The sequence below is a fragment of the Thermothelomyces heterothallicus genome, assembly GCF_042370625.1.
Source record: "Thermothelomyces heterothallicus CBS 202.75 unplaced genomic scaffold P884_scaffold_7, whole genome shotgun sequence".
NCBI classification, from domain to species: Eukaryota; Fungi; Ascomycota; class Sordariomycetes; order Sordariales; family Chaetomiaceae; genus Thermothelomyces; species Thermothelomyces heterothallicus.
The window spans coordinates 1,064,161-1,084,020 of NW_027192568.1; the positions used below are offsets into that span (position 1 = coordinate 1,064,161).

Below are 19,860 nucleotides of genomic sequence, written 5' to 3' on the forward strand. Positions count from 1 at the left end.
AAGATATGCGGCCCTCCGAGGCACGGCTCGACGGAGCCCGCTCGGCGCATCGGACCCGGCCGTACTTACGGTGGAGACCGGAGTCCATCTACACTACGGATACACCATAACGATCCGTCCATAGTGTATCATTGGGAGGGCCCACTCGGGCATGCGGGGCTCTCAGGGATTAGTCGGACTACAGTCGGAGCCGGCGGTGCCCCGCCCCTCCCCCGCCCCCCGCATTCGGTCCGCAGGGGGACACTGACGCTCTTCTCCCTATATCAGCTGTGGTATCGTGAGCTGCGTGTGACGAGATAAGTCAACCCAGAGCGGTTGAAGTACCAAAGCCCGTCTCCCGGCTTACTCTGGAATACGAATCACTACTGCGTAAGTGTCCCTCGTCACCGAAACGGACCAGGGGACGCTCGACAACGCTTGGGCCCCGAACTTCCCAGACCAAGTCTCTCTCTGGCTCGGTGCTATCCATGAGGACATATGCCCGCATCGGTCCCTCGATCCCGGCTCTGCAGGCTCTAACTCCTTAGCAAAAAGACAACCTCGGAGCACGAGCACTTGAGGCACTCTACAATGCCGAAACAGTTGGTGGTGGTCATCGGGTGAGATATCACGTCCCCTCCCCATTTCTTCCCCCTTTCAGCCGACTACATGGCTAACACCAGTTCCAGCGCCGGCGTCATCGGCCTCAGCTGCGCCGTCCTTCTTCAGGAAGCCGGCTATGCCGTGACCATTGTCGCTCGGGATTTCCCCGGCCCCTTTGAGACGACGGACCCGACCGCCAAGATCAACTTCACCTCTCCCTGGGGAGGAGCCCGTATGTTTCCCTCTTGTTTCCGAGTCTGAAGTCGTTATTATATGCGCCCACGACCGAATCTCTCTCGGTCTTGGCTTATCGACACCGGACTTCTCGTTTCATTCCCATTGGAGTCTAACAACAACCAGACAACCGCTGGGTTCCCCCGCACCCGTCTCTTCCCTCCCACCTCGAGCGGGACCACCGCTTCTCGCTGCGTACCTACGCCCGCATGAAGCAGCTCCACGACGCCCAACCGGGCACGGCGGGCATCACCTTCCTGAAGGGCATCGAGTACCTGGAGCGCCCGGGGCCTGAGTACCTCGCCCTCTCGCCGTCGGGCGTCCCAGCCTCCTCCTCCTCCTCCTCCTCCTCCTCCTCCTCCGCCGATCACACCGCCGACCCGCTGCCGGGCCTGCCGGGATTCCGCCTCCTCTCGCCCTCCGAGTTCCCCGCCGACGGTCGCGTGACCTGGGGTTGCGAGTACGACACCTGGTGCGTCAACCCCATGGTCTACTGCTCCTTCCTCCTGCGCCGCTTCGTCCGCCGCGGCGGCAGGCTCCTCGCGCGCGAGCTGCAGCGGCCCGAGGAGGTCTTCTCCCTCTCCCGCGCCGAGCTCGGACTGCCTCCGCTCCCGGCGAGAGGGGGCGAGAGCAGCAGCAGCAGCAGCAGCAGCAGCAACAGCAGAGGTAATGATGGTGAGAGCGTCGTAGCGGCGGTCGTGAACGCGTCGGGGACGGGGCTCGTGCCGGACCCGCACATGACAATGACGCGGGGACAGACATGCCTGGTGGCCGAGGACTGCGACGCGACGGTGACGAGGCAGAACGCGGACGGGAGCTGGACCTTTTGCGTGCCGCGCGGGTTCGACGGCGGCACCATCGTGGGCGGGACCAAGGAGCCCGGCAACTGGGATCCCCGGCCGTCCGCCGAGGTCAGGGCCGAGCTGCTCCGCCGCTTCGCCGAGACGTACCCCAAGATCCTGGGCGGCAAGGCCGAGCTGACGGTGCTGAGGGACATTGTCGGGCGGCGGCCCACCAGGGACGGCGGGCCGAGGGTCGAGGGCGAGGTCATCCCCGGCGCCGGCTTCGTCATGCACGCCTACGGGCTCGGAGGGAGGGGATACGAGTTGTCGTGGGGTGTTGCCGAAGCCGTGGTCGAGGCTGTCGACAAGCACGTCCAGAAAAAGGAGGCCGGTGCGAGGTTGTAAGCGTGACATGCATACAAACATCCATATATATATATATACATTTAGAATAGTTTTACAAGTACAGAGTCGAGTGACATCGTCGCTTTACACACCAATCCTATCTCCCTGCGCCCTTCTCTCTTGGGGTCTGGGGCGAACCCAAAGGTCAGTCCCCATCCGTATAACAGACACGGCCGGATCTAACTTGGGCAGCTTCTCATCACCACGTAAAGAGGTGCGAGGGTGGGAGGAAGTACTGCTTCTCCCGCAGTTTCTCCCCTCTTGTTTTCCTCTCCTCTCTCTCTCTCTCTCTCTTCCCTCGCCTCAGCTCCTCTCAGCAGCAGCTGTCGTCATCATTATCATCATCACCTCCCTTGCCCTGCCCCGTCTTGCCGCTGACTTTGACTGTTATTGCTATTTTCACCACCCTCCCTCTTCGCCGCCGCCGCCGCCGCCTGGTTGGCCACCGCCCTCCTGGAGGCGGCGGGGAACCCGCCGATGCGCTCGCCTTGTGCGAGCCTCTCCATCTCCCTGCGGGCGGCCTCGCGGTCCTTCTCCGGTAGGCCCCACCACTCGCGCAGGAAGGCCTCCTGCTCGGCCTTGCGGAGGGCGCGGCGCTCGCGCTCCTTGGCGCGCTCCATCCGCCGCGCGAACCACTCCTCGCGCGCCGCGTCCTGCTCCTCCTGCGTCGCGTGCGCCTTCATGCAGCTGTTCATGATCCGGTGAGGCTCCCGGCAGGCGAAGCCGGCCGTGAAGGTGCGGTTCATGGCGCAGTCGGCAAAGGCTGTGTGACGGCGGGCGCCCGGGCGGACAGGAAGGGGTTTGGCCCATGAAGTCAGTCACGGTTCGTTCCTTTTCTCTCTCTCTCTCTCTCTCTCTCTCTCTCCCTCTCCCTCCTCCTATGAATTCATTCTATTTCCCGATCCATTTTCTTTTCCTTTTGCTTTTTTTTTAAAGAGCGAGGAGAGTGCTGTGTTGGAGAAAAGGAGAGAAGGGAATTTTTTTTTTTTTGGGGGGGGGGAGGGGCTTAGCTACCCTTGATCTCGGCCGCGCACTTCTTCCGCACACGCTGGTAGAATAGATCTCGGATCTGGGCCTCCTGAGACGCTGACAACGGTAGTGGGTTGCGTGACGGCATGGGCAGGCGCGGCGCCTGGTCGCTGCCGCCTTCTGAGGCCATGGCGGCCATTCACTGCTTGGAGCTTCGCGTTTAAACTCGAATGTCGGAGCTCGGAGCTCGGAGCTCGGGTTTTGTTCTCGTCTCTTGTCTCGTTCAAAAAAATTCGGTCGTCAAACCCTCAATCGCTGGGGAGGGGAATCGCGGGAGATGTCGAGCAGCGGACTGTGGTGGACGTGTTTTTTGGTGGTGCTAGTTATGTTTCGAAAGACCGGCCCGCTCCTGATTGTTGTTGCTGCAGTTGCTGCTGCACCACTGCAAAGCTCCAAGAACCACACCGAGACCAATCACACAGTGCGAAGAACCGAAGAACCGGGGAAATCTGATGCGGTTGCTCCGCCGGCTCGCACGGTGCCCCCTTGAGCTTAGCTCTCCCTCAAACAAGAGATTCAAACAGACTCGGAACAGCGCAGACAGACGGGTCCAACGTCGACAACAACCAACGCTCACTGCATATTGAGCTGTAGCATACGTGGCAACGCTACGCAGAGGTATTACACTCTAACCTATTTTCACCCTCCCGAGGTTGGTGCCTCATACAGCAACACGCGCCCGTTTCCCTCCCCCTCCGGCCCTCTCAAGTGCATGTATCTCTCTCTCTCTCTCTCCATCTCGCTGTCTCTCACACACGCTCTCTCTCACTCTACTACCCCTGCAGATCCCGGGCGCTCTCCTCGGTGAGGCCATCAAGCTCCGAGACCTGCGACCTGTCCAGGTCCAGGCTCTCCTTTTCCTTCTTTCCCTTCTTGCCAAAGTTGCTCAGCCACCGAGAGGGCGCCTTGCTCTCCTTGCTCTTGGTGGCGCTCACCGTCGGCGCCAGGCCGGGGCTGCTCGTGATGCTGTCGTAGCTGCGACCCAGGAACGCCGGGTTCAGCGCCTCGTCAGCAATGTCCTCAAAGTCGCCGATGCTGGACCGCTCCATGGACGCCCGCTTATCCGAGCCGCCGCCGCCGCTGGCCGTGCTGCTCGGGCCCTTCTTAAACAGGCCTGACTCCTTGCCGCCGAGCCGCCCGGCGATGCTGAACTTGCCCGAGCTGCCCTTTCGGAACAACTTGCGGACCACGTTGTCGTCCTTGAAGCTGCCCGACATCCCGGCGCTCGTCGGCTCCGAGGGCGTGTTCGAGAACGACTGGTCCAGCGAGAGGGAGTCCCGCGACTCCGAGACGGACGTCTGCGTGTGGACCGACAGTCCGTCGCGGGACATGCGCGGCTCGGACGGGGACTCCATCTCCGGCGGCCAGGTCTGCTGCCCCCCCTCGGGCGTGCCGGAAGACGCCTCCGCGTTCTTGGATTTCTCCTTGGCTTCCTTGGCTTTCGCCTTGTCCTTCTTCTCCGCCTTGCTCTTCTCCTTGTTCTCCTTGTCCTTCTCCTTTTCTGGTTTGGACTTGAAGAACGAGGTGATGTTGAAAGCCGGCGCGTTGGGGTTCAGGCGAGGGGCCTTGGACTGGGTCGGCGGGCGGCTGCCGATAACGCCGACCTCGCTGACATTCGGCAGCATCTCTTCGCCTAGGATCTCGTCGTCCGCCGACGCCAGGGTCGTCTCCAGGGCCGACGGGGACCCGTGGAGAGACGGGCGCCGAGACGGAGTCCGGGACCACGCGTCGGGCGACCAGAGACGGCTAGGTTTCCCCAGCGTCGCGGCTTCGCCTGGCTGCGGGCCCCAGATCGAACCAGAGTCCGTCGACGGCCGAGGAAGCTCGGCAGAGGCGATGCTCGGCGGCCGCGGGCTGCTCTTGTCCCTCTCCGAGAACAGGCCGCCCGGGGCGCGATGAGAGCTGGAAAAAGGATTCAGGCCCTTGGGAAACACGCGGGAATGCGTCCCCTGGCCCTCGGCGATCTCGAGTCCCGCCGAGTTGCGGTTGAACACCCCCCAGCTGCGTCGCTTGTTGGCGAGGCCGTCCGAGTCATCATCCTGCCTCGGAAATGACTGGCTCTGCCCCGGCTTGATGCTGCCAAAGGGCAACCCGTGCAGCCCATCCGGGTCGGTGGTCGTCTTAGCGTTCCTGGACCGTGGGAAGGGGAAGAAGGCGCTCAGCTTGTTCGGCGGCGGCTCGGTTGCCACCGGCGAGGGAGCCGTGGCGGCCGCATTGAGTGACATGCGATCTGAGGCGTCCTGAAAGGGGGGAAAGGGGAGGTTGCTCGAAGAGCCATGGGGGCTCGAGAAGACGTTGAAGGATTTCCCAGACGACGCGGGCGACTGCGGAGCGTTGTCGGGAGAGGCGCGTTGGAGGAAAGGGTCGGGTCCGAACCTCGAGGCCGGGCTGGGGTCGTCGTCATCGATATCCGCCATGAGGTTAGATGGCAGGAGAGCGGTGGCTGACGGGCTGAGCGGGGCGTTCCTTGCGCCCAACTCGTCCAGGTGCCCGACGTCCTCCGGGCGGCCCATGAAAGGCGCGGAGGCGAAGCCGGGCGGCGGCGCATTCGCCGGACGGGAGCTGCCAAAGCCGGCGGGAGCTGCAATTGCCTGGTCGATCTGGGGATAATGTTGCAGCGGTGCCGAGACTGGGACGTTCGGGATGGCGTTGCCTGCGCGGTTCCGTCGGTTCAGGAGGGTGGCCGCCGAAGGATCGAATTCCATGCCGGTCGCATTCGGTTGGCTGTACAGATTGAAGTTGGCCTGCGGGATGTGCTGCACCTGGATGCTGAGGGCGCGGACCTGCTCGTCCAAGGCCCGGCCGCGTTTCGACTCGAGCGTCAGAGTGTCCTGCAACTCCTTGCCCACGCCACTTCTGTACCACTCCCGCCTCTCTTCGATGATCTTCTCCCGCCATTCGCCGTCCTCGTCCCCGCCCGGAAGCAGCTTTCGGGCCGCTTCTAGCTCCCTCACCTGCTCTCTCCTCTCTTTCAACTCCGCCTCCAGGCGCGAGCACTCGGCCTGTAGGTTCTCAATCTCTTCCCGGGACCGCTCCACCTTTTGGTCTCGCTCCTGCTCCAGCTCCGCCATCTGCTGACCGAAGCTCTCGCGCTCCCGGCGCAACTCCTCCACGCCCTTTTCCCACTTTGCGATATTATCGTGCAACTTGGCCCGCTCATTCTGCTTCTCCTTGAGGGCCTTCTCCTTCTGCCCCTTGCGTTGCATGGCATTGCGCATGGCGCGATCGGTTGCGTGTACATCCTTCTTTAGCCTTTCCGTCTGCTCCTCCTTCTTTTTCTGTTCCTTCCTCTTTTCTCGCTTCTCCGCTTCCAGCTCGTCCATCAACACCTTGTGATCAGCCTCCTCTTTTGCTATCAGCGCGAGTACGTCCTCCGTCTCCTTGCGGATCGCCTCGAATCTCTCCGTCAGTGCCGGTAGCGTCTGCTTCGGATCCGCATCGACGTCTTCTCGTATCGGTTGGTCAATACTTGTAGTGGATGGTGAATGCCGTCGCGTGACCGTGTTCCGTCGCGGTCCCGCGGCACCAGTAGAGCTCGGGTCTCGGGCTGGTGAGGCAGGCGGCTCCTGAACCGTTGGCACCTCCAACGCGGGGAAAGGGCTGCGGCCTCCTCCGGTCTCGTCGCCTGCGTCGTTCGGCCCGGGATGGCGCGGCTCCTCCGGCACAAAGTTGGACGGAAGCCGCGAGTTCCCCAAATGCGGCCGACCATCGCGGCCAAAAGTCCTCAGCCGGATGACACGGCTGCCGGCCTGGAAATTGTTGGAGCCAACGGCAATCACGCGCACGTTGTAAAAGTGATCTGGCTTGAGGCCACTGACAACAATAGCGGGTTCCTGGTTCGCGGCGACCTCTCCCACTGGTCGAGCGTAAGTTATCATCTGCGCAGTCAAGCAGGTGACGGCCTGTTTTCTGATCTGACTCACCGACCACGCCGTTGACCTGGATCAAGAACTTTTGCACGGATCGGTTAGGCGGAGGGCGCGTCCAGTTTACGGTAGCGGCATCGGCTCGGATCTCTGCTAGCGACACGTCTGGCGGATCGGGAACGTCGACGCCCAGGATATTGATCAACTCGGGAACTGGCTTCCATAGCGTCTGCCACGCTCGTCGAACCAGCCTGTATGGAGATGCATCGTGAGCCGACTGCAGGCCTTGGCCACACACAAATCAAGGTTGCGAGAGCAATCGAGAGCGCCCACGTGACGATTAAAAAATAACAGAAACGCGCGGGAGAGTTTCTTCTTCTTTTTTTTTTTAAAAAAAAAATAAAAGCAGCACGACCTGAGCCGACCCTTTTTTACGTACCATACAACGGCAATGCCCGTCACCAGCATCTTTGCATTTCTCAGGAGGAAGAGGTCGAGGCGGAGGGCGGCGACGGCGTCGGCAGTCAGGACGTAGGCCGAGTAGGAAAGATCGCGGCACAGCTCCGGAGCGACGGCCCAGCAAAAGAGGGCGGCGCCGGCGGCGGCGATCAGGTTGATGCGGGCGTTCTTAGGCTCTGTGAACCACCAGGCGAGGCTGGCCGAGAGGACGAGAAGCGTGGGCACCAGCGACGTCCAGGAGAGCCATGACATGACGCTGGGGTCGGGGGGGAACAGCGAGGCAGGGTGTTGAACTCGTCGTCGCGCTACCTGCAACGGGGAGAGGGAGGGACGGGAGTGGGGGTCGGGAGCAGTGCTGAGTCGCAGAAACATCGGAAAAGGGAAAAAAAATCGAGATGCTTCCCTTCCAGGCCGAGAATTGCTTGGCCCCGGCCCGCTGCACTGCTTCATGTGATGCTTCATTGGCCGCGAAAACTGGGGACGCTCGCAATCGCCAGACAACGCAGATCCCGGGCTCCATCGCGGGCATGGACGCCTCAACTGAGAGGCAAGGCGCTGGCCCGTCCTCAGAGTGGTTCGAGCGGGCTCTTGCGCCTGGTAGCTGCGTCTGTTAGTGGAGATCACTTGCCGAGATTGTGGGTTCCCGATCGCTAACGGGGGCGCCGTTTGTTTCAGCGGCCTGGCACGTTGGTTGGCTGGCGAAGGCACCACCGAACCTCCTCCTCGCGCTGCCCACATGCACCTGCCACTCCAGGCCGATAACACGAGGCTGGGTGACTGTGTTCGCAATGCTCACAGTACGTAACTTTAAGTTAGTCAAGCAGTCAGGTAATGTTACAGTTCCAGGTTGTTTAGGTTGCCTAAGCAGGAGCGGCATCACCAATGGCTTTATTTCTGAGCCGCATTGGAGGAAGACGAAAAAAGCACATTTTCACTGGTTCGTCAAAGCACGCTTGGGTGTGTAAGGTTACTGTGCGTGATGTGCCAAGTGCTGGCGTCGCTGTTGCACAGAACCGTTGTTTGTTCCCGACTGTAGCGCTTTCCTCAAAGTGCACATCGTAGGCATATACCTCAGTATCTGGAGATGCAGGCCCAACCGCTACGACGAACAAAAAAAGACTTTTGAATTCCTACTGTACTTATGCGAGGCCAGATATCTTGCCTGAACTGCACGGACCTGACAGGACCCGATTCAATTATTATGCTACGGTACCGGGTCTCGAAGTGTAGATGTCTACTTTTTCATAATACCTACGTACTGTCCCTGGGACACCTTACCTGACCTACAATCTCGACAACGGAAACACTTGAGGGGCCCCTCCTCTTCATGTTCCCTAACTTTGGGGTTGCTAACTACATTAGAATTGAGACTTATGACCCATGTTGCCTCCCTCATTGTTGTACAAGCCCTTGCCTTGGTATTGGGTGTCATGACGTCCCCGCGGCCAGGCTGCGAGTCGTTGATAGGGCCACCAAAAGGTATACGATGCACACAATCCTCGTCATCCCCCTCATAGAGGGAGGTGCCTCGCGAAGTCATGGTAGTTCACAACTCGGTACAGTGCGTACACCCACCCATTTCGTCACCGGCACCTTAGGCAGCAACGGTACACCACGCCACGAAATTGGCTCTTTGCTGGTCCGGCGAGCCGCTTACTGCTGATTACTGCTAGGATACTCCGTACAGCTAGACTCTTGGCTCTCTGTTAACAGTCGAGGTGCCCGACAAGTAGCCAGTCCTAACAAAAGGCAAATTGCTGGGCTAGATGGTCGCTTAGATTGTCATTCGAGGGCGCGTGCCTCGATGTATGTATGTATGTAATTCGCACTAACGTTACCTGACATAGGTAAAGTAGTGCAACTCGGGTGGTTTAGCGAAGAGAAAGACCCCAGATTCTTGTCAGCCCACGAAGCTCGGACTCAACATGCGAACCAGCTCGCTGGCGTAATCCTGTCGTCTTCTCGAGTTTGTGAAGCCTTAAGGATACCTGAGATGTCTCTGCATTTGGAAATATACGCGTAACACCATGTGCACCGCTATAACGGAAGTACACCGTACTGGGCCCTACTTCTATCTACACTGCGCAGTATCAAGTACGCTTGGTGCATATTGTACGGATTATGGACCTACAAATTACAACAACAATGGGTGTGTGCTGCCTACAGCAAGAAGCTTCACGCGCCGAGCGTGGTCATGTGCTGCTCCCCCAGCAAGTTGCGTCGCCCTGTGCCCCAAACCCGGGCGCTGGTCCCCCAACCAAGCCACCAGCCGGATTGGCGGGCGAGGCTCCAACACCGGCAGATTGATCCCCCATACCAACCGGCCGGAATTGGTGCAAAACACAATTTTATGTATGTACCTTCGTCGCGAGCAGTCAAGAAGTTGAGTGTTCAGATGCCTCAGGCATTCGGCAACGCCGCTCGCAACAAAATCAGGTACTCCTTAACTTGAAGAATGAACATGATCCAAGTCATCCCGGATCTCTTTCCGGCCTCAATGGCTTGTCTTGGGGGCCGCTTGTTGGGAACCCTGACCATCGGCAAGGGTTCACATTCCCAATTTCTGTCTGCGAGACTTTGAAGGTACCACCAACATTTGGGGTAACTAGTCTCTTAGTGGGCTTGCGGTGTCCAATTGGTCCAGTTGGTGGGCCAGAAGTACCGGATATGTCTCGGCCTCAGGACTCGGCCCGGCCAAGCGGGCCAAGCGCGGGTGACTGGTGGGACTACTCGGCGTTTGTTGAGTCCTCGTGATTGTTCGGAACCAATTCACCTGCTCAACGCCCGGTTTGTGTTTAGTGCCGACTCCTTCCCTGCTGCCGTGAGTTAATCTCGTAGTGCTTTTTAGACTCTTCGCCCCCCTCTACCCCCCCGAAGATTTCTTTCATTCATAAAATCCACCTTTCCCGTCGTCCGGAGTCGAGGCTGCAGAGCCGTTGAACGCCCGCTCCACCAGTTCCCCCGCGGAGGAATCAACGGCAGCCCAACCTACCCGTTCGTCCCGCTCCGGGCCTCTTCGTTTGCTGCCCCTCTTCGGTCTTTGAAGCGGCTACTGCGCCGGATCACTAGGTAGCCTCCGTTCATTTTTTCTCACTCTCTATCGTTTTACAGTCCTTGAGAACGGTCTTGGATTTTGCTGCTTTTGCGCCGGGAACTGCGCTATACCTGCACATTCACAAGCCTAGAAAAGAGAGGGGTCTGGGCGTGGCGACTCGGCGCTCCATAATACCTACCGCGCGCCTCGGCTTAACTACACCCTGCGCAACCGATTTTGCTTTCTCTTACCCAAGCTCGACACCTAGCGCAACTTGGATTGCGATTTCTGGCCGCAAGGCCGCCAATGTTCCACACTCGAAAGGCCCAAGAGAGAGAACAAGAAAAGGGCGCTGCCCGCAGTCGGTCAATTGCCTACCATGCAGTACGTCAGAAACCTGAGCGATTCGGTCTCGACAGCATGGAACTCGATCAACCCGGCCACCCTCAGCGGGGCCATCGACGTGATCGTTGTTGAGCAAGAGGACGGCAGCCTTGCGTGCTCTCCTTTCCATGTCCGCTTCGGCAAGTTCTCGCTTCTGCGCCCGTACGAGAAGAAGGTCGAGTTCAAGGTCAATGGCGTCAAACAGCCATACTCTATGAAGCTCGGAGAGGGCGGCGAGGCCTTCTTCGTCTTCGAGACCAGCGACACCATTCCGAAGAGCCTTCAGACGTCTCCGTTGGTCTCACCAGCGTCCAGTCCGCCCTTGAACGCGTCGCAGAACGGCCAGCCACCGTTGCAGGAGCCTGAATCGCTCGATCTAAATGACGGGGTCGGAAAGGCGCGCTCCTCGAGCATTCACCGCCCACCGCCCACCGTCCTCCATTCAGTCGGCCGGGATGGTATGCGGTCCCCCTCTGGAGTCATGGTGGCGAGACGTTGCTGATCAGACCAGGGCTGCTCACGCCGAGGTCAACCTCCCCGGACCTCTCCAGGAAAGCCCAGTCCTCCGCCGATGGCTCGCCTCCACGCCCGCACAGCGACAATGTGTTGCCGAGGACGGTCCGAAAACCCTCCAGCGATCACGGTTCGAGCGACGACGATCGTCCGACGTACTCGGAACGACCCATCAGCCCGCCGCCCCTGCCACCAGCCGAGGCTCTCCAGCGGGCCATGAATCTGTCCAAGGAACTGGCGGCCGTCAACATCCCGACCCATGTGACCGAAACGGGAGACCTGATGCTGGACATGACGGGATTCAAGAATAACGACGAAGATGCCATCCGGGCCGAGATCCTGGCCCGCAAGGTGCTCTCGGAGGAGCTGGATGGTAACTACGACATTGGCGCTCTCTTTGGCGTTGACGAGCGGGGCAATCTCTGGATCTACAGCAGCGAGGAAGCCAAGGCCGCCGCCATGAAGAGGGCCATGGATTCGACGCTGCGCGGCTCGTCGGGCATGACCAGCGATGCGGCGTCAGATCCCGGCTACCAGAGCGACAGCAGCGATGCCACGGCGTCTCCGAGCACTGCGAGCCACAGGAGAGCCGATTCCGACCTCGGCCAGATGTCCTTGCAGACCCCTCCTAGTTCCCCCGGCAGCTCGGCTGCCGGTGACCCCAACCGCAACTATGCCAAGACGTTGCGGTTGACCAGCGACCAGCTCAAGGCCTTGAACCTGAAGCCCGGCGAGAACTCGATGAGCTTCACGGTCAACCGGGCAACTTGCCAGGCGTACATGTACTTGTGGAAATACGAGACGCCCGTGGTCATATCGGACATTGACGGGACCATCACCAAGTCGGACGCCCTCGGCCACGTGCTGAACATGATCGGACGAGACTGGACGCACGCGGGCGTCGCAAAGCTGTACAGCGACATTGCCGCGAATGGCTACAACATCATGTACCTGACCAGCCGGTCCGTCGGGCAGGCCGACAGCACGAGGGCGTATCTCGCCGGCATCGTCCAGGACGGGTACCGGCTCCCGCGGGGTCCCACCATCCTCTCGCCGGACCGGACCATGGCGGCGCTGCGCCGCGAGATCTACCTGCGCAAGCCGCACATCTTCAAGATGTCCACGCTGCGCGACATCCGCAGCCTGTACGGGCCGAACCACTCGCCCTTCTATGCCGGCTTCGGCAACCGCTTCACCGACCAGATCTCGTACCGCACCGTGGACGTGCCGCGGACGCGCATCTTCACCATCAACTCCAACGCCGAGGTGTCGCTGGACCTGCTGAGCCTCAACCGCCTGAAGCTGAGCTACGTCAACATGAGCGAGGTCGTCGACCACTACTTCCCTCCCGTCAACACCCTGGTCAAGGGCGGCAGCGAGGAGTTTACCGATTTCAAGTACTGGCGCGACACCCCGCTCGAGCTGGACGAGTTCTCGGCCAGCGACAGCGAGGAGGAAGGAGGCCGCCGCCGCGGTGGGCAGGACGACGATGACGATGAGTATGACGACGAGGAAGAAGAAGAAGAAGAAGAAGGGGAGGAGGAGGAGGAGGAGGAGGAGGTCGGCGATGGCCTGGCCGACAGCTACATCTCGCGAAATTCGATGGACGAAGATGGCGAGGGAAGTGTCCTGGGCGAGAGCTATGACGAGGACCGCATGAGGGGTTCCACGATGGAAGACGAGTATGCCGACGACGAGGAGAATGAAGAGTACGAGGATGAAGAGGACTATGAAGAAGAGGAAGAAGAAGAAGAAGAAGACGACGTTGAGGAGGAGGAGAAAGAGGAAGAGGCGGAGGAGGAACGGTTCCCGACCCCGGTCGGAAAGGGCAGGTCAGGGAATACTGGGATTCACGATGTCGACGCCGAGTTGATCACGGGTGTGAAGAACTTGAAGGTGGAGAAGAAGTAAGCCAGAGACTCTGGCTGTTGCCGCAGCAGGGGGGTGTGGCCTATTTGAGAGACGGTGTTTGGCGTATAGTGCGGAGCATTGTATGAAGCCATAGACCGTAGACCTGTGTGGGGGGGTCAAAGTTTCATATCGGCATGTTGCATAGCGCGGCGCAAGGGTGGACATTTACTTTTTCTTTATTCCCTCTTCCGCTTTGTAACATTACATAGGTGCATAGTCACGGATATTTTTTTTTGAGGGGGGGAGCTAAAGCATCTACGAATCTGGCTCGAGGTGACCGATCATAGCCCAGGCAGCTCGGATACGAAGGATTAGGACTGGCCCCGAGATACTCGAAAGCCGCGCAACACGGGCCCTTTTCCAACGCCGGAACCTGCCATTCTGCCTCCTTACAACAGCACACAACACCTCTGTCATTGGCCACCGACTTCTTGATGAGAAAGAAAATATCAAAACCCCGCGTCCTCCCGATTTTCGCCGTGCTAAATAAATGTTGTAGTAGATAGAGTGCGGTTGGTTTGATTCTGCTGCCGAGGCGAGGAAAGAGAAAAAGAAAAAAAAAATTCAGGCCTCAGCCATCTCCTCGTCCTCGAGGCCGTCGTCGCCGAATACATCACCAATTGTCCCACCCTCGACGCCGTCGCCGCCGACATCCTCGGCCTCGACATCCATGGCGTCCGCCCCGCCGCCGCCGCCGCTGCCGTTGGGTCCGTCGGCCATCTCGGCGTCCTCGTCGTCGCTGCTACTGCTGCTGCTGCTGCTGCTCTCCTCCAAGCCTTCCTGAGCGGCCCAGACGTCCCGGAGCCCCCACGAGACGCCGCTGAGGACGAAGCGCTCGCCGGGCAGGCGGATCCCCCACTCGCTGGGCATGACGCGGGGCAGGGCGATCTTGTTGCGCTCGCGGGCGAGCTCCATCATCCACTCCTTGCTGGCGCCGCCGCCGCCGCCGCCGACGCCGCCGACGCCGCTGCCGCCGTGGAACTGGAAGCCGAGGCGGCTGGCGATGGCCAGCTGCACCGCGTTGGTGCTGACCGTCGCCTCGCCCACGTTGACGGGCGCCGCGCCCGACGCCGCCGACGGCCGCGCCCCCGCGTGGCTCGTGTAGGGATCCGCCGACAGGTGCAGCGCGTCCGACAGCACCGCCGACGTGTGCCGGTAGGCAAAGTCCAGCAGCAGCAGCGGCACCCGCTGCTCAAACGACGTCACCCCCTGCGCCGTCAGCAGCAGCTCGATGGTGCGCGCGTCGCGCGGGCGCGGGGCCGTCGACGAGGGGTTGCCGCTGGAGGGCTGCGTGAGGGACTGGAAGCGAGAGTGCGCCGATTGCGACTGCTGTTGCTGCTGCTGCTGCTGCTGTTGTTGTTGTTCTGGTTGTTGCTGTTGTTGTTGGTGGGGTGTTGGTGGTGGTGGTGGTGGTTGCGACTGCTGCTGCTGTTGTGTCTGTTGTGATTGTTGTTGCTGCTGCTGTTGGCTGCTGGAGGCAGAAGCGGTATTTGTCCCTGTCGGTTGTTGCGATTGTTGTGTCGATGGTGTTTGTTGTTGCTGCTGGGTACTGGCTGCTTGGGAGGTCGATCCGGCCGAGGATGGCGGTGCGCCGTTCGTTTGCGGCGCCGAAGCGCCAGAGAAAGACATGGTCACGAGTTGTCGAGTTTGCGTTGGGAACTCAAATTTGTCGAGATGGTCACGATTGTCGGAACCTATGCAAGCAGGCGACGAGTCGCGTTGAATGAATCGCGAACCTTAGACGAGGGGTCGCGATTGGAGGTGGAAAATGCCGAAATTTAATTTGGATTTGGTTGGAAATGGGCTTCTCTAAGCCGGGCCGAGTTTGCCAACGGTTTCAAGAATCGAGCAACGGGAGGTTGAAGGGTCGACGAACAGCAGTTTCTTCGCTCGAGTCGCGGAGATGGAGGTTGCCAATGCCGCGATCGCTGCAGACCCGACAGCAGAGTGAGTTACGGATTAACTACTCCGTACGGAGTACTTGGTAACTTCAATGGGTGCCACAAGGCGCCAAGCCCCCCCTTCCAGTTCTCAACAAGCGGCAGACTCGGAGCCCCAATGATCCGCTACCGCGAAAGCTGGGTCGGGCCTGCCGCAACGCTCAGACCACCGCTTGTTTCCCACACAGGGTGCACCCCGCCACTATAGAAGAAAAATTTCCTTGCCTTGCCGAGCCTGCCCGGCTCGGACTGAGAGCCCACAGCACGCGCGTCGGAGACCCGTGCAGGCGCGGGAGCCCGGTCAGATTCCCAACTAGCGGAATGGAGGGGTAAAGATGCATGACCCCACCATGACCGCTCGAGAAGTGGGTGCCGATACAGGAGATGGGACCGGCGAACGAAACTTGCGATGACTCCCCCGGCAATTTTCCCTGCGGGCAGCCCTGGACTTTTAAGTGAAAAAACAAAAAAAAAAAAAAAAAAAAAAAAGCAGTCACGGCCGGCTCAGCCCATCCTTTACCCCAAGCTCTCTTCTACCGTGCATCATTGTGATTCCCCCGACGGCGACAGCATGGAGACGACGCTGCCGCTCCCCTTCCTCGTCAGCGTCAATGTCCCTCCGGGACTCGGCGGCGAGAAGGAAGGGCTCAATCGCGAGGAAGTGTCATGCCTTGGCTGCGTCTTCTTTGAGGTTGCCCCCCCGACATTCGACAAGATCCTCCGCTTCCTGAGCCGCCACAACACCGAGTTCCAGTCCTTCTTCGACGTCACACGCCTCGAGTCCCGCGATGACGTCGTCACCCTGCTCGACGCCGGCGCCCGCAAGGTCTTTGTCCGCCCCGAGCAGCTGCCCGACTTTGCCGAGTTCGGTTCCCGGGTTGCCGCGGTCGTGAGCAGTGGCGATGTCAGCAACTTGTCCTCGGCCGATACGGAGCGTGGCCTTCTCGTCTCTGGTTTCGACCAGTCAGCACCCGACGCCGCGCGTTTCGCCGAAGAAGTCAAGACGAAGAAGATCGGGTCCTTGTTCATCAAGCCCGTTGCGGGGACTAACCTGCGAGACTTCATCCAGCTTGCCGCCGAGTGCAGCGCCATCCCCATCCTGCCATCGACGGGGCTGAGCAGCAAGCCGCAGGACGACAAGCTTGCCGTATCCCAGATCCTCGCCGCTACATGGAAGTCGGACCGCCCGGACGGACTGCTCCCCACCGTCGTCGTGGACGAGCACGACACCGCCCTCGGCCTCGTGTACAGCAGCGAGGAGAGCGTCGGGGAGGCCCTGAAGACCCAGACTGGCGTCTACCAGAGTCGGAAGCGCGGGCTGTGGTACAAGGGGGCAACGTCGGGCGACACGCAGGAGTTGGTCCGGATATCACTCGACTGCGACAAGGATGCGCTCAAATTCGTCGTCAGGCAAAAGGGCCGTTTCTGCCACCTCGAACAACCGGGCTGCTTTGGGGATCTGAAGGGCATCGCCAAGCTCGAGAAGACGCTCCTGTCCAGGAAACAGTCGGCGCCAGAGGGTTCCTACACCGCTCGCCTGTTCTCGGATGAGAAGTTGCTGCGGGCCAAGATCATGGAGGAGGCGGAGGAGCTCTGCGACGCAAAGACGCCCGAGGAGGTCGCCTTCGAGGCGGCCGACCTCATCTACTTTGCCCTGACCAGGGCCGTGGGTGCCGGCGTGACGCTGGCCGATATCGAGAAGAGCCTCGATGCCAAGAGCTTCAAGGTCAAGCGCAGGACAGGCGACGCCAAGGGCAAGTGGGCCGAGAAGGAGGGCATCAAGCCTGCCGCGAGCGCGAGCGCGACTCCCGTCGAGCCCGGTCAGGGGGCTGCGCCCAAGGAGGTGCCCAAGGAGGCGCCCAAGGAGGCGCCCAAGGAGGCGCCAAAGAAGGAGGTCGCGGCCGAGAAGATCACTATGAAGGTCTACGACATGGCCACCGTTTCGGCGGCCGAGCTCGACGAGGCATTGAAGAGGCCGTCCCAGAAGTCGTCGGACGCCATCCTCAAGATCGTCACTCCCATCATCGACGACGTCCGGAAGAACGGCGACAAGGCGGTGCTCGCCTACACGCACAAGTTCGAGAAGGCAACGTCGCTCACGTCGCCCGTCCTCAAGGCGCCGTTCCCCGAGTCGCTCATGCGGCTGCCGCCCGAGACCATCAAGGCGATCGACGTGTCGTTTGAAAACATCCGCAAGTTCCACGCGGCGCAGAAGGAGGAGAAGCCCCTGAAGGTCGAGACCATGCCCGGCGTCGTCTGCAGCCGCTTCTCGCGGCCGATCGAGGCGGTCGGCCTCTACGTGCCGGGCGGCACTGCCGTCCTCCCCAGCACGGCGCTCATGCTCGGCGTCCCGGCCATGGTGGCCGGCTGCAAGAAGATTGTGCTCGCGTCGCCGCCGCGGGCGGACGGCACCGTCACGCCCGAGATCGTCTACGTGGCGCACAAGATCGGCGCCGAGTCGATCGTGCTGGCGGGAGGCGCGCAGGCCGTGGCGGCCATGGCGTACGGCACGGAGAGCGTGAGCAAGGTGGACAAGATCCTCGGGCCGGGCAACCAGTTCGTCACGGCGGCCAAGATGTACGTCAGCAACGACACCAACGCGGGCGTCAGCATCGACATGCCGGCCGGGCCGTCCGAGGTGCTGGTCATCGCCGACAAGGACGCCAACCCGGCGTTTGTGGCATCGGACCTGCTGTCCCAGGCCGAGCACGGCGTCGACAGCCAGGTGGTGCTGATCGCCGTCGACCTCAGCGACGCGCAGCTGGCCGCCATCGAGGACGAGGTCCACAAGCAGGCGATGGCGCTGCCGCGGGTGGACATTGTGCGCGGCTCAATCGCGCACTCCCTCACGGTGCGCGTGAGGACGGTGGACGAGGCGATGGAGATCAGCAACAAGTACGCCCCGGAGCACCTGATCTTGCAGCTCAAGGACGCCGAGGCGGTGGTGGACAAGGTCTTGAACGCCGGCAGCGTCTTCGTTGGCGAATGGACGCCGGAGAGCGTGGGGGATTATTCGGCTGGTGTCAATCACTCGCTGCGTGAGTTTCCTACTATCCAGAACAGAAAAAAATCCCCCAACCCCCCCCCGGCATCACTTGTCACACCGAGTCGTGCGCTAACAAGAAGAAACTACAACGTGTCTAGCAACCTACGGCTATGCCAAGCAGTACTCGGGCGTCAATCTCGCGTCCTTTGTCAAGCACATCACGAGCTCGAACCTCACGGCCGAGGGCCTGCGGAACGTGGGCGAGGCGGTGATGCAGCTTGCCAAGGTGGAGGAGCTCGAGGCTCACCGGAGGGCGGTCAGCATCAGGTTGGCGCACATGCAGCGGTGAAGCACGGGGACAGATTCCCGCCGTGCCTGTCGAAGTGTGAACGCGCCGATGAATCGATCCCGTAACTTATCAGGAGAAGAAGAAAAGAAGAAGAAGAAGAAAAAAGTTTCGAGCATGCCGCCGCACATTCTCGCATTTCCCAATCTCCCTTGGCCTTGCCCCGCCCGCGTCGTGTTCCATACCCGCTTGACAACTAAGGTACGGAGTAGTCAGTCGGTGATCGGCCGATACGCGGATACTTCTCACGGGCGACCGGTTTTGTCTTGGCTTTTTGCTTGATCCGAGGGTTGGAAAAGGCACAGGTGCATTGCCAAGGTCTGTATCCGTATTGCAGTGCGGAGTACTCCGTACAAAAGTGTGTTTCCGTACATATCAAGTAATCCATACATTGAAATCCGTTTGATGGACAATGGGGGTTTGATTGGCACAGACAGGGAAAGGAATGTTTGATGCCGAACCTGCGAACGACCACAGCAGGCCAACGCGCATCGTTTGGCGCCCCACGCCATATGTACCTTACTACACAGTAAGTACGTCCGTACATCCCCCTACCAAGTACGGATTACCTGATTGTTCAAGGACGCAGTGATCGACTGCGGGCTCCGGTAAAAAAAAATCAAAAAAAAAAAAAAAGTGGGATTGGGCGATTGAGGTGCAGAATCAACACTGGCTGTGCAAAGTGTTTGAGCGCATGTCTTACCAAGCAATACGCGTAATCCGTACATACTCCGTACATACAGCCTCAGCTCAGCTGGTGACGTGGGTAAGTCAGAAGCAAACTAAGCCTTGCGCAGCGCAGCGCAGCGAAAAGGGCCGCCCCAGCAGATTGATGATTGTGTTGTTTGTTTGCACATACGACAGACGTAGTTACTGTACTCGCGTAGCGTAATCTGTAGATACCTCGGGCATCCGGCAACTGCTGGGCCCTGAAAAAGCGACCTTGTAAGGATGGGTGGATGGGTGGGAACGTGAGCGCCCTGCTCCCCCACATGCTACTCGTAATTACACTAGAGTAATCCGTACAGAGTAACTACACGGTGTTACCGCCCATGCCGCTCTGCTAGTGCACTGCGCAGTGCGCACTATGTCACCCGTACCTCCATACCGATGATGATGGAACCATCCCACTGCGCTGCACTCCTACTGCAGGGTAGCGCTCCGCCCTGCCAAGCCTCAATTCGTGTGCGCCTGGTAGTGTGGGTTTGTGCTGAAGAAAGAAAATAGGGTGCCTCACAAGTCGGTACTGTATGGAGTTTGGGAGAAAGATAAAGGAAGAAAAGAAGGAACGAAACAGAGAAAAAAAAAAGCGACGGCTGTGTCGTACTGTACAGAGTACATTTCGCATGGGATCACCGGCACCCGTTCAAACCCTGTCGTTGTCTGTCG

The 19,860-nt window shown here is 60.1% G+C and overlaps 7 protein-coding genes across 7 annotated transcripts; 4 read left to right on the forward strand and 3 right to left on the reverse strand.

Moving 5' to 3' along the window:
* Positions 1 to 570: 570 nt before the first annotated feature.
* P884DRAFT_268767 (amino acid oxidase) lies at positions 571 to 2,003 on the forward strand (the record flags this gene model as incomplete). The annotated part of the gene is made up of 3 exons (XM_069442225.1): positions 571 to 599; positions 669 to 814; positions 943 to 2,003. The coding sequence occupies 3 exons, from the start codon at positions 571 to 573 to the stop codon at positions 2,001 to 2,003; spliced, it is 1,236 nt and encodes a 411-aa protein (XP_069298965.1).
* A 344-nt stretch (positions 2,004 to 2,347) lies between these two features.
* On the reverse strand, positions 2,348 to 3,162 carry P884DRAFT_298731 (cytochrome c oxidase biogenesis protein Cmc1 like-domain-containing protein; the record flags this gene model as incomplete). The annotated part of the gene is made up of 2 exons (XM_069444631.1): positions 2,348 to 2,766; positions 3,018 to 3,162. 2 exons carry the CDS (start codon positions 3,160 to 3,162, stop codon positions 2,348 to 2,350), a joined length of 564 nt encoding a protein of 187 aa, XP_069298966.1.
* Positions 3,163 to 3,805: 643 nt separating this feature from the next.
* Positions 3,806 to 7,609, reverse strand: P884DRAFT_298732 (uncharacterized protein; the record flags this gene model as incomplete). Its single annotated transcript, XM_069444632.1, has 3 exons — positions 3,806 to 6,888; positions 6,956 to 7,149; positions 7,338 to 7,609. 3 exons carry the CDS (start codon positions 7,607 to 7,609, stop codon positions 3,806 to 3,808), a joined length of 3,549 nt encoding a protein of 1,182 aa, XP_069298967.1.
* A 2,898-nt stretch (positions 7,610 to 10,507) lies between these two features.
* P884DRAFT_121968 (lipin, N-terminal conserved region-domain-containing protein) lies at positions 10,508 to 11,390 on the forward strand. The gene has a single exon (XM_069437157.1). The coding sequence runs from the start codon at positions 10,771 to 10,773 to the stop codon at positions 11,275 to 11,277; it is 507 nt and encodes a 168-aa protein (XP_069298968.1). The 5' UTR covers positions 10,508 to 10,770; the 3' UTR covers positions 11,278 to 11,390.
* Positions 11,391 to 11,494: 104 nt separating this feature from the next.
* P884DRAFT_258077 (Lipin/Ned1/Smp2-domain-containing protein) lies at positions 11,495 to 13,473 on the forward strand. The gene has a single exon (XM_069441206.1). The coding sequence runs from the start codon at positions 11,505 to 11,507 to the stop codon at positions 13,197 to 13,199; it is 1,695 nt and encodes a 564-aa protein (XP_069298969.1). The 5' UTR covers positions 11,495 to 11,504; the 3' UTR covers positions 13,200 to 13,473.
* A 79-nt stretch (positions 13,474 to 13,552) lies between these two features.
* Positions 13,553 to 14,157, reverse strand: P884DRAFT_258078 (uncharacterized protein). Its single transcript, XM_069441207.1, has one exon. The coding sequence runs from the start codon at positions 14,115 to 14,117 to the stop codon at positions 13,764 to 13,766; it is 354 nt and encodes a 117-aa protein (XP_069298970.1). The 5' UTR covers positions 14,118 to 14,157; the 3' UTR covers positions 13,553 to 13,763.
* A 1,440-nt stretch (positions 14,158 to 15,597) lies between these two features.
* P884DRAFT_240961 (histidinol dehydrogenase-domain-containing protein) lies at positions 15,598 to 18,959 on the forward strand. The gene is made up of 2 exons (XM_069440198.1): positions 15,598 to 18,177; positions 18,284 to 18,959. Exons 1-2 carry the CDS (start codon positions 15,711 to 15,713, stop codon positions 18,472 to 18,474), a joined length of 2,658 nt encoding a protein of 885 aa, XP_069298971.1. The 5' UTR covers positions 15,598 to 15,710; the 3' UTR covers positions 18,475 to 18,959.
* Positions 18,960 to 19,860: the final 901 nt, after the last annotated feature.

What these genes read in the sequence shown, in the direction of transcription:
- P884DRAFT_258077 (XM_069441206.1), top strand. Translation starts at nt 11,505, where the DNA reads ATGAATCTGTCCAAGGAACTGGCGGCCGTCAACATCCCGACCCATGTG.
- P884DRAFT_240961 (XM_069440198.1), top strand. Translation starts at nt 15,711, where the DNA reads ATGGAGACGACGCTGCCGCTCCCCTTCCTCGTCAGCGTCAATGTCCCT. An exon ending in TGGTGTCAATCACTCGCTGC is followed by an intron (nt 18,178 to 18,283) that starts GTGAGTTTCCTA and finishes CAACGTGTCTAG; the next exon opens with CAACCTACGGCTATGCCAAG.
- P884DRAFT_121968 (XM_069437157.1), top strand. Translation starts at nt 10,771, where the DNA reads ATGCAGTACGTCAGAAACCTGAGCGATTCGGTCTCGACAGCATGGAAC.
- P884DRAFT_258078 (XM_069441207.1), bottom strand. Translation starts at nt 14,117, where the DNA reads ATGATGGAGCTCGCCCGCGAGCGCAACAAGATCGCCCTGCCCCGCGTC.